At 42.9% G+C, this 12,693-nt stretch overlaps 1 protein-coding gene across 19 annotated transcripts in view; it reads right to left on the bottom strand.

Moving 5' to 3' along the window:
- celf6 (CUGBP Elav-like family member 6) overlaps nucleotides 1-12,693 on the bottom strand; it is a 119,785-nt gene that overhangs the window by 100,141 nt on the left and 6,951 nt on the right. For all 19 annotated transcript variants that reach the window (XM_029499040.1, XM_029499043.1, XM_029499046.1 and 16 more), the window contains exon 2: nucleotides 10,845-10,927. In XM_029499040.1, coding sequence (XP_029354900.1) covers nucleotides 10,845-10,927 — 83 coding nt within the window. The remainder of the gene's footprint in view (nucleotides 1-10,844; nucleotides 10,928-12,693) is intronic.

Here is a 12,693-nt window from a genome sequence, read left to right as displayed (position 1 = left end):
TTCATGAATAATTTGAGCAATTAATATCAACTCCAAAATATGTGTTCTCTGTTTCAGATTAAATTTGAAGTCCTTTCATTTACAATGATAAAAATTCATTGATCGTATTAATTAATCACTAAAACCACTGGCTAATTACAGTAATTAGTTTTTTTCATGACAATATTTTTGTTTACTTCATTTACTTATTCATTATAATTATATTCCCAACTTACAGCCATTTACAATAAATAACTATAAATATAGGTTGTTCCACTTGATTGACTGCCAGCTATTTGGTATTTACAAAACATGCAATGGTTACAGTAAAATGATGAATATTATTGTGTACATTTGCTTCTCTGGTTTTTGCAGTTAATCCAGGCATGGGATGGTCACCAAAATGATAAGACTGATGAAAATTACCCTAATGAAGCCAGCGGTACGTCAACATACACTAACTTTCCACAGCAGATGTCCACTGGGCCTTTTAGGAATGTAGGACAGACTGAGTGAAAGAAGGAGAAGGATTAAAAATTGACGAGCGATTCATATTCTGTATGTTCAAAATGCTGCTTCACTTTTTTCTTCTCTGACCCAGAGAACTTTCTTTCCCTGCTCATCTGAGTCAGAGTCTGTGTATCAGAGTATGCAGGAAAAAAAAAAAAAAAGAAAAAGGACCAATACTGTGGTGACGTGAGGGGAAGTGGATGTGGCAGCAATATGAAACAAACAGCAAGAGAGAGAGGAAGAAGGAAAGAAACTGTACAGATTGCCATGTTTGCAAAGACATTCGAGGATGAGTCCGCATTTTTCTTGTCTGTCTTAAAACAATGCTCATGTCCTACATTTAAAGAGGTTTTTTGTTATTTTTTCTTCTTTACTTTCTGTGATCATCACCTCTGTTCCTATTGGCCATTAAGAGATCCCTTCCTAAGATGTTTCCATGAAAGAAAACCGGAACAGCACGAAATTCCTCCATGTATTTCCCTAGAAACTGTTATTTTTCTGAGTTGTGGTTGAAAGGCAGAAACCAAAAGAGAGAATGAAGCTCTGAAGAAGCTGCATCCTTGTGAGAGCTCTCCTTACACAAATGGCCAATGTGAACAGGAGGGATGAGATGAGAGCAGGCAGCGCCTGCTTCGGTGTTTTTGCACCGACAGATGACTATTTTAAAGACATTTTAATCGTTTAATTCGATTGATGTACACTGACCTCGAACCGGTCTGATTAAACAAAAGTATGAACTGAAGATTTAGCCTTAGCATATTTTTTTTATTCTCTCAAATCCTCATCTTCATTCCATCTCATGTACTTTTCACATCAGTTAATCATTGATGGCAGATCACTGCCAAAAATACTGACAGCATCTAATAGCCTCTATGCAGTACTTTGCAGCGAGTGTCACTGGCTGCTGGTGTGATTGCTTTACTGGCTTTACTGCACAAAAGGGCTTTATGACACAAAGAGGTACAAACTGCAGCTATTGCAGTGCTAACAGATAAAACAAAGTTATCCCCTGTGGTAGGAGAAAAAAAAGAGGGGAGGAGGGGGGGCAACTTTGGAGTGGCCTTCATGTTGAGAAACACTAACTACAGAAATAACACTCGAGATGGAGGGAGTTTATTTTACTAAGTAATTACACTTATCACAATTCTAAACAATTCCTTCATTTTAAGCCAAAGAAGAAAAACTCTAATTTGTTCTCTTGAAGAAGACACAAATGTGTTTAAAGTCTTCAATCTTACGAGAGAAGAAACACAAGAGCACTCTCGTGCGCTTCACGAACAGACAAACACATGAAGAGTTAGTAGTACGTACTGTAGACCGACTCACAGCAGCCCACAAACACCGGTTATTCCCAGTGCAATAAAACAGGAGGACTAACTAATGGAGCCACCCACACACCAAATATACTTTTTTATCACACACCACCTTCCCAAACAAACAAACGCACACTCTTTTTGTCCCTGCCCACTTATTGCTCGTTAGCTGCTGCATCGAGTGGTTGTTTCTGCGTCGCCACTGTGACACAACCTGGCTTCTGCTGAGAACGCACCGCCAAAAATACTCCACTTAACAAACTCTTCTGATTACAGTTTGACTTTCTCGCTGTCTCCTTCTTTCCCTCCTGTCTTTAATCAGCATGTAAACAAGCGCAAGGTCATTTTCTTTCTTAAACGAAATGGGGGAGATAAGAGGAGCGTGGCGTAGTTAATCCTTTGGACACGCTGATGGAGGAGTTTGTCCTGGTAATGTTTCGGTGTTAATTATGCAAGAATGCATCTCCTTCTCCCTCTCTCTGTTCTCTCTCTCTCCCTCTTAAATGATGACTCATCAATTTATCTCTTTCCTCTTTTCCTTGTTCTTCGTTGTCTGGCTCTCTCACCTTTCCCCTCTCAAAATAGTTAGAGATTAACGATAGAATATTTTTCACTAATCCTCCCCAAAAGTGTGTGTGTGTCTATGTCTGTGTGTGCATGTCACAACACGTGGAGGTCCTTTTTCAAATCAGCTCCAGTTTACACTTCTCCATGCGTGATTAAGGGTGGCGCTTGCGGACTCGGGCTGTGAGAGTGATTTGCCGAACTCGGCGGCATCATGTTTTCTTCACCCCCACGTGTTTTGTCTTTGAACGAATGTGTGCAGATTTGCCTGGATGTCTTCTGTGATTGCCTGAATGAATTGTGAGTTGGCAACAAAAGGCCACTAACATAGCTGACAGAAGAGCAGAGAGAGAGAGAAGGTGGCCGAGGAAAAGAAAAGAAGAAGAAAGCGAAGTCGAAACATTTCTGTTTGCAATGCTGCTGCGAGTAAAAGGCACCATTTTTTTTTCTGTTACCATCAACTCATTGCAAGGTGTCAACACCTGTTTCACATTTTTCTAAAACTCGATGGAGTCACCGTTTGAGAACCACTTTAAAGTACATTTATCTTCTGAAACCGAACGGGATGGAAGTTAATTACCCTAATCCGCAGCATTTTGATGATTTTGATTATAATCCAGCTTCAAATATTCATTTTTGGTTTGTTTTTGCAGCTTTCTTTCCAACCGTTTTTGCCAAACAGCCTGATCCTGATGCAAAGGAAACTTTGATGTTTAATTGGTTTAGGAAATGTCATATTCCAGCGTGCAGTCTAAAAGACAGCGATCAAGCCCAAGTAAAAGACTAAAATCATCATTCTTGGAGGTATGACAGTACCCGGGCCTAATTTCCATCCTTCGCCACTATTTGTCAGCCTTCTCCTCTTCCCCAGTGAAGCAGCAATGTTAACAATGCTGTCCCCACATTTACCAGTTCTGCCTCATTACAGCTAAAGAAGTGGATAAATTAGCGCAGGAGAGCATGCACGGCGGAGTCCGACTCCACCTGTCAGCGAGCGGAAGATAGTGAATGTGTCGACACGGGGGAAGGGTGTGAAGGAACTGCTAAGCTTGCGAGCTTTCAACACATATTAAAACAAAAGCCAGCCACTGAGGCCGATGCTCCTCTTTCAAAGATCATTACCTGCAGCATCTTTCAATATTTTAGAAGGACGGCAGTCAACGTCGAGGCAATTTGTTGATCGAAAAGGTTTTCTCGTTTTCACAATCAAGGCTCGTCGGTATCTGTCTTCTCCTATCTGTCTTGTTTTGTCATCATTTTTTTTTTTTTTTTTTAACATTGTCAGTGATTCTACAGATTCAGCTGCTTGTTTTTAATCCTTTTGTTCACCCAGACTAAAAACCTGTCACCCATGGGAGGAAGCTGGTAATTTCATGGATACCAGTTTCTCCTGAATTTAGAAGGAAATAAATGAATTTTTATACATTTTGAAGGAGAAAATCGCAACTCGGTTGCGCTTTTGTGATGGCAACTCTGTCCATAGATCGATCTTTCAATAAATTTCGAGGCTGTGATTTTTCACCTGAACAACCCAGCCCTCAGCTTGTTTTACTGTATTGCAGTATATGTTCAAGATCTAAAGGACAAATGGCCCTGTTTGTTGCCGTCCTCTGGACACCAAAACTCTGCTGCCCTGCGGCCTTTGAAAAGTGCTATCTCTCCTGCTCATCTGTCCAGCACCTCTGCCCTGCCATCTTTATGGGCTGGTTAAAGGCTGCCTCACAATCAACTATCTCTGTGCCCTGTCCACATTCGGCAGTGAAAAAGCCAGGCATTCCACAGCATCCACCCGCCTGCCAGGATTAACATTTCGCACTCTCCAAGGTTGAAAATCCCATCAGATGGAACGAAATTAATTTTTGCACAATATTCAGGGCCACCAGCCACATAATAGGACACAATGCCGAGTGCATCCCTCGATTGTGATTCCATTCACTCCCTAATCGGCAGAATGGCCGTGCACGGTGCAGCAGCGTAGTAAATGCTTTCATCCCAGGGGGATAAGAAAAACAATGGCCCTTTTTAATTTCTTTCCTAAAGCGGGCAGCAGAAAGAAAATGATATAGACGTAATTGATGATGAGGAGAGCAGGGGGAGCCTTAACAGAGGTCTCACGTCCAGTGCCCGGGCCGTTTTTTTTGTTGATTTTTTTTTTTTTTTTTTTTTTTTTTTTTTTTCTACTTCATAATGGCAACTGCTCAGGGGCACTGGAGGTTGACAAATCTGGCACAGAGGACAAATTGATCAGCAACAGAGCACAATTTGTCCCTTAAAAGAATGGGTAAAGGCTCTGTGTAGCCTGAGTAATTAGTTTAACCTGCAGCGTGTCAGTCCAGGAGTGGACCTTCTGGAGTGGAGCTTAGTATGTCTGTTGCCTGTGTGTGTGTGTGTGATACCTGATATCGCACACCCACATAGCCCATACCTGATATATCAATGAATGCATTCTTTTAAGGTGATTGATGATAAAGCAAAATGTTAGTGCAAATACTACATATCAGTGTGTATATTTGAACGTGTGTGCTTTTTTTGTTATTTATTTGTATGCACACGCACTCACATCTTTTACTGCCTCACAGGTTCCCCTGAGGAGCCACTGAAGAGAAGTCGCTCTTCAGTGAACAAAAATCTAGTTTAATAAAAAGCAAAATAAAGCGACAAACGGTTTTAGAACATTTCCCCAAATTAAATGTTTGTTGGGGATACATTCGTACTCACTGCTTCTTTAATGTGTGTGTGCGTGTGTGTGTGTGTTTTTTTAGGAGAATAAACATGAGAAGGGGCGGAAAACTGCTGGTTGCTTATTCTCAGTGTGCTCTGAGCCACGGAGGAAGACATATGGCAGGTCTATGATGGCCGCATCTGTGGTGCGATGTGGAGAGAAAGTGTTGAGAACACACACTCATTCTTCCATGCCAGTGTGCTTAGTGACACACAATACTGGTATCGCACATTGTCCCCCTGACCCATTTTTGTGCGACACAAGCTGAAGTCAATTTTCTGCGCTTTTTGTGCACAGCAGAAAAAGAAAGAAAATGGGAGAGAGAAACCAAACATTTGGCTACTCACTTCAGGCCAAGCCAATACCTCCAAGCTCACCATTTTAAATTTGATGAGAAACACTTCAGAAAGTAGGAGCTGGAAACTTTTTCCCTCCTATCTATTTCATTGTTGTGCTTGGCTGCCCCTTTATCAATACAGGGGTCAGGCGCTCTCACTCACAAACCAAGAAATGTGGATCCCTTCGCAGAGACCTCTGCGTAAATGACACGTGTAAGGTTGTGGTGCCAGGGCACACTCAGGACATTCCAGAGAAAAAGTGTGGAAAAGGAGAATGAGGGAATTAAATTGGTGTCGATATGATTAGAGAAGGCATCAGGGAGAGGGTGGGTGGAGGAAAAAGGCAGCACGAGTGAGTGAGAGACAAAGAGAAGCTGGATCTTTTTTCCAAGAAAATTTTAATTGGCTTTTGGGGCTTCAGTAGCACCCAATTAGCATGCTTGTTACATGCAAACACCAAGAGCTAATTGGCCTGAGAAGAGAAAGCGGCACGGCCCTGAAAGAAGAGACCAGGATTCATTTGAAGATTCGTGGCTCCAATAAAAGCATGTTGGGAGGCTATTAGGCAAACAGTTGTAAATAACACTTTGGGGCTGCAATTGCAAATATTATTTATACTTTTTTTTTCCCCTGCCTTTATTGCAGCATGGCATTAACAAAAAGAAAATATATTAGCAGCCATGAAGTGTATCAGAACTTCGTAATCACAACTTACAACGTCAACACAAATGGCCCTGATGTCGAAAAGATAGGCTGCAAAAGGTGGATTGTCCGTGTCTGAAGTGATTCTGTCGGCATCGCCTGGGCAGATGACCTGACATTATGCTGGAAGGAACCTGGATAAACTTGGGAATTAATTTTTCACTCAATAATATTGAGCTGTCAAGGCCCGGAGGCGGCAAAGCAGTCGCATGCCATGACACTTTCTGCACCGTGCTTCACCTTTGGGATGACGATTTCATGTTGGTACACATTTCCTTTTTATGTGCAGAGTGATGCATGATTGTCTGAAACAAATCAGTCCTAGTTTCGCCCGTCCTCCGATCATTTTCTCGATAGTTTTGTGTCAATCTCCTCTTTGGCAAAAGCTGGAGAGCAGCTTTCACCAAGATGTGTGTTTGGTAGGATCACTAACAGAGAACCGGCTCCAAAGATTATTTTAAGCCTCTTGGAGTCATCTTAGTTGGACACCCACTCCAAGGAAGACTAGTCACAGAAATAAATCATCTCCATTTAAAGACATTTTGTCTGACTGTGGACTGATGAATATTTAAACTCTTTGAGATGACTCTGTAACTCCTTCAGCTTTATGCAAATGAAATATGCTGTATGAGCACGTAAACACAACAGCGCTACGAGCTCACCAAGGGCAAGAGGCTGAATCTCTGATTACATTTACTGTACAAACTGTAGCAGCAGGATGTGATGCACAGGACATCAAGCGCTCATTATGCTCTTTACATGCAATTAATCAAACAATGTAAACAAAGCTCGCTTCAGCCACAACAGACAGCGCCAGATTCCCTGGTGGCAATTCAAATGCGGTACACTCAGTACAAGATTTAGCAAATGAACGAATGTGAAGTGTGGAAAATATAAGTCTCAGAGCCAATCTGGAGATGATGTAAGTGTCGAACTTCCTGCTGAGACCGCACACGCACGCGCACGCACACACGTGTCTCTGCCTCCTCTCCATCCCGCCGCTAAGCCTGGAGTTTCTTCGTTTTGTGAAATGCACACAGCGTGATAATATGAGAGTATCTGCGCCGAGCAGGAAAAAAGGAGACAGATACATTTTGTAACAATGAAAGTATTATGAAGGACACAGTAGAAGTAGAGCACTCTGACCGAGATACTTATTCCTCTGGCTGTGATGATATGGATTCAAATTCATGCATTCTACCGAGTGAACTTATCATTTTTTGAGAAATTTGAACTCCAAATCTTTTAAGACATAATCAGTGAATTCAATGATTAAAGTTAATGTTGCTTGGTTATTTATTTTTTGCATACGAATCCACTTGCATCCATCTAACTCAATGAGTATGTCACATGTTTATAAAGGAAAGAGATGCAACAGCTAAACTGAGGTTATCTCTGTGATGTTGGGGAAACATGAAGCTATGACTCTCATCGTATTAGTTTCGGGATGTCTGTGACCTCCAACGCCATGTAAACAACCGCAGTTAGTAACATATCGTATCGGTGAGTTGCTGTTCACGAGCGAACAATGCATGCATTGTTACCTCTGAGTCTCAAGTCTCCTGTTGTCACAATGCTGCACTTGTGGAGAAATTCCACCAAGTCTGCTGTCTTTGCTTGACGCCATCATTTAGTGTGTGCCAGTGTGACATAGATGGCTGTAAACTTTGCCGGTGTGTACTACACAGTGTCCTGCATGATGCATACGACACCCTGTTGTACTTGAGTTCCTTAGTGTAGCAGATAAACAACAAAAATGAAAAAACGGGGGCGAGAATAGATCGGCTCTTATCACCTCTGCCTTCAGCCCAGTGGCGGCTACTTTCCTTTTGACTGATGCCAGAGGGAGTTTACGACAGGCTGAACTCACAATGCTCCGGCTTTGTCTGTTGCCGACCAAAGCCGATCGGTCGCCCGGACAACAGTTCATCAAACTCAAACGCACACGCTTCTCTTTCCCAGCCATCCCAGCGTTTTCATATACCAGCTGAGCACTGCAGACTGCAGGTTAAAGTCAGTATCACGGTGGCACAGTTGCACAGTCGAAGCAGGTTCTGGATTTGAACCTGACAGCCAGCGGGGGCCTGATATCTTTTCTTTCAATATATTATTCTAATTTCGCTTTTAATCTTCCTCCTTCCATGTTATTAATGGCGTTCTCTTCGGATGCTTTCTACCTCTGTTTTTATTCTTCTTTTATTTCTGGCAGCCACATTGAATGACCTCTGCCTATGATAATGTGCTACGCAGATAAACCTTTCCGTCAATACATGAGTCTCCTCTCAGTACTCTTGGTTCCCCGCCACAATCCAAAGACACGCAGGTTAATTGGTGACTGTAAATTGCCTGTAGGTGTGAATGAGGGTGTGAGTGGATGATTGTCGGCCGTGTCAAGATGTGGCTTAAAGGGTGGCTCCATTTTCACCATCATTGGGTCGTACCTCACCTAATGTCAGCTGTGATTGGCTCTAGACCTGTGATAAGCAGTGTATGCAACAGATGTATGGATATTCTGGATCGAGCCCAGGAGTTGAATAAGTGAAATCCATCATCCTCTGATGTGAGACTTTAACAGCCCCTCTCCGTGACTTTTAGGTCTGAAGGAGGATACCGATACGGCAACGTCCTTTGATAATCTGGGTTGAAGGCACAGTTCTGCTTCCTCTAAATGTAACCTCACCCCACATGGGCAAAACATAAACATGATGAACTAGGCTGCTCACTGCCAGAGTTCCTTTAAAGCCAACACATGCTCTAATTTGCATTTAACCTCATATGACATGACTGTGCAGCTGCTTCTGCAAATGTGATTTACCTACATCAGATTCATTGTTTTGGACAATGTTTGTATTATTTTGTGCAACCCGAATTTCATTTTCATTTAAAATTTAGTTTCATACATAAAGAAAGATACTGATGTATTTTTTAAAAATGCCAGATGTCTCATCTGAACAAAATTTGCATTTAGGTTGCCTGACAGTCAGACAGCCACAACCAGACTGCAACGCTGTGCGGAGAAGCTACTGAAATGGCTGCATTATATGAAAAAACATCTCAAACCATCAGGCCATGACAGTGACAATGAGACTTGTCCAAAAGTGTCACCTCTCCAAGTCTGTGCCTGTCTCTGTCTCTCTCTCTCAGACAGACAGGACATCTTTATTAGCCTTCTGTATGCGGGCTGAGCTCACCCCTAACATTGCAGGACTGACCTCTTGCTGTGAGCTGTATGGTGAAAATGTTTGCCCAAACCACACAGAACATGCCATTAACCTCCTTCTAGATAGAAGATAAACAAGAATGTCCCTCTATGAGGGCAATAAAGACAGGAACACCTATCCAGAACCATCATGACAATCATCTCGTTATGAAGCTGTCGGGGGCGGTAACAAGCCGGGGAGCCCGGTCTCCCAGGGACTCTTTCACCGCAGCGTATTAGTGAAGCTACCACTCAGAGAAGTACCTCAGGTGTACAGGGAAGCACAAACATCTGATTAACACAACAGTAAAGAACAATATAAAGCTCCCCTCTCCATCAACCATCTCTGCCCCCCCCCCCATTTTTTTCCCCATAATTCCCTACTTTCATCCCAGAGAGGATGAACCCATATCTTTCCTCCTATCTCCTTATGTGTTGCTCTACTACTTTCCCTCCCTGGAGATTTAGATGGATATCCCAAGGCTCTAATTAAAGCCCCAGCCTAGGAGGGTGTCATGGTATGTGGTGAAAAGAAAGTGTGTGTGTGTGTGTGTGGGGGGGGGGGGGGGGGGGTTGAAAGGGGGCAAATGAGGAGCCTGGGCACGGCAGCAGTTTCTACCTTCTTAGGGACCCACGGGCATAATTCAATCACACCTCGATAATTCCCCTGATGTGAGAGTCAAATCCCCCTCACACACATCAAGCACAGATAGATACCAGAAGCTCACGCTCATCCCAGATTGAGGGCGTCCTCCTGGGTGGGCTTAGGAGCCCACTGCTAGGTATGTTTTACCTGTGTCGTTTGAAGAGGCCATTATTTTAATTGAAAAAGTTACCTGCCCGCTAAGGCAAGTAATAGAAGATGGTTGGGGAAATTTAAAAAAACAAAAACATCAACAACAACAACAACAGCAAAAAGAAAAAAAAAAAAACAGGGAAGAGAATTAAAACAAAAACACCAGATGGTGATATACATGGTAAAAATGATTGTTTATACTTACTGTTTGATTATATGTGATAATGAGAGTGGGATTCCTCAAGGCAATTAGTGTCTGCGGCAGCCATATTGCGAGAGGACAGGGGAAGGACGGCACGGGCTGTTATGAAGGAGCGCTTATCAAATATCTCAGCCGGGGTGATTAGCGTAATAAGACACTGCAAGGTGAGATAGGCCACTCACACTATTTTAGTATGTCTGCACGTGCGTGTAGGTGAGTGAGTGAGAAAGTGGTGTGTTACAGAGACTGAGAAAATGTGGCTGAGAGAGAGAGAGAGAGAGAGAGAGAGAGAGAGAGAGGCTGAGTTTTGGCTCTTTCCATCTGTTTGCATCTCTGTGCGTGTCTGTGTTTGTGTTTCAATGTAAACCTCGTCCCAGCGTCCCGCAGTATGTGCGTGTGTGTGTGTGTGTGTGTGTGTGTGTGTGTGGTATGGTGCTCATGTTAATGCAGCGTCCAGTTCGAGGCCGGTTGCCCTGGGGGGCGTTGGCCTGGGACAGAGGGCAGATCGGGGGCACTTACCCCTGGCAGAGTCTTCTGTTCATGGAGGGCGCTCTGGGCCTTCAGTGCTGACTCTCTGGCACAGTATGTTAGAAAGGCACATCCTGCAGGGAGACATGAGCGACATTGGTTTATTCTACCCCAACAATGCCAACACAACTACACTCCAAATTAATAACGTACATAAGGGAGAGGAAAAAAAAAAAAAACTTTCTAGTCAATTCAAGGTTGGATTTAAAAGAATAGATTGGCTGTATGAGCAAAAAAGCCTTTTTATGTCATTATGAGCATTTATTATGCATTCTAGATTGTAAAAGTCAAAGAGGAGGCCGATATGTTTCCTCCCATCACATTTCCTATGTAAACCCATTCAGACTGAAGTGAACTTGGATGTGATTTTCTGCTGTGAAACTCTGATAAGTTGCACTGTAAAGGTGCGGGGCCAAGCCTGGCACCTCTCTTCCCATGTTTGTTTAGAGATTAGGCCACCGACTATGTCAAACGACTTCCAATCGACAGCCAACCTGCGAAAGCCATGTTGTAATCTTCTAAATGGGACCAGCGATTTGTGATTTCGCTGAAGGAATCCCAACCGATACATGATGCAAGATGTAGTGGAGCTTTGCAAGCTATTGCCAAAAACATGTATCATTTTACAATTCGGATACTCTGCTGACTCTGGCATACTTTGGAGCATGGCTTCCTCAAGTCAATGGCTCTATACCCTCCAAGAAAATAACCTGCTGGTTAGATGTTGCACTTTTTTCTTCGGCGTACAACGACGGCCTCAGATTAGATTTGCTGAATTCATGCATATTTTCAGCGTATATGAGAACAGGATGCTTTCTGCTTTGTTTGTATGATCGTTATTTACAGAAGTTGTGATTGTCTAATTCTATAATTTTTAATTCCTATCTAATATGATTAAAGCTGAGTACCTGAAAATGCTTAGTCACCTGAGATGATTTTTTTTTTTCAATAACTCCAGACTATGCATACTTATTTCTGATGAACGATCTCTTTCATAGTTATTGAACAAAGCACAAGGGGGAAAAAGTCAAAGTATGCATAACATTTTAGCTGCCAAATGATTAAAAAACTCTGGTGATGAGCTCTGACACATCTCTGGAGACTTTTCTTTAAGTTGGGGGAAATTCAGAAAATAACAGCATGAATATGCGTCAGTAAATAAGGCCCTAACAAAAATGTGACAGCTTTCATTAAAGAGTGAGTGGTTGCTCATTTGGTACGTGCTTGGCGGTGTTGACAGCGGGTGACCCCGTTCAGAAAAGGTTTTGCACTATGCAGCATAATTTCCCATTACTACATGTCACACCTGCTGCCAAGGATTCTCATGGGAGGAGAGAGTCAGACACACACACACACACACACACACACGCAGATGATACCCTGCACGCAGCACATAGCACCCAATGCCCCCGAAACCCAGCAACACACTCTGGCGCCTGGCCAAGAGAGCTCCCTTTCACGACAACCTTCACCCTCCTCCACAACTAAGCAGTTACTCAAGAGGAAAAATCACCTAAACGACACTGATGAAGCAGCATGCCACACAGCAAAGCAGAAAAGTTTGGGGAGCCTGGGGAAACACTCTTCATCCTTTGTGACATTACAAAATTGTGGGACATGAATTTCCCCCGAGGTGTGTCCTAGCAAAGGCTTATGGGAATCATAGGCTGTTGCTGACACTCTTCTAAGACTGACCCTCACCTTTCATATACATGCTTTACAGGTGTTTAGTGTGCCTCCCCTCGCAATATTTCTTCCCTTGATTTTCTGCAGGATGAGCTTAAAAATGTAATTACTGCAGATAAGTGCAGCGCTGACACAACAGTGGCGGTGGCTTTTT

Source organism: Echeneis naucrates, chromosome 3 (assembly GCF_900963305.1).
Source record: "Echeneis naucrates chromosome 3, fEcheNa1.1, whole genome shotgun sequence".
In the NCBI taxonomy this organism is placed as follows: domain Eukaryota; kingdom Metazoa; phylum Chordata; class Actinopteri; order Carangiformes; family Echeneidae; genus Echeneis; species Echeneis naucrates.
The sequence above is the reverse complement of the archived record's forward strand: the minus strand, read 5'-3'. Positions and strand labels throughout refer to the sequence as shown.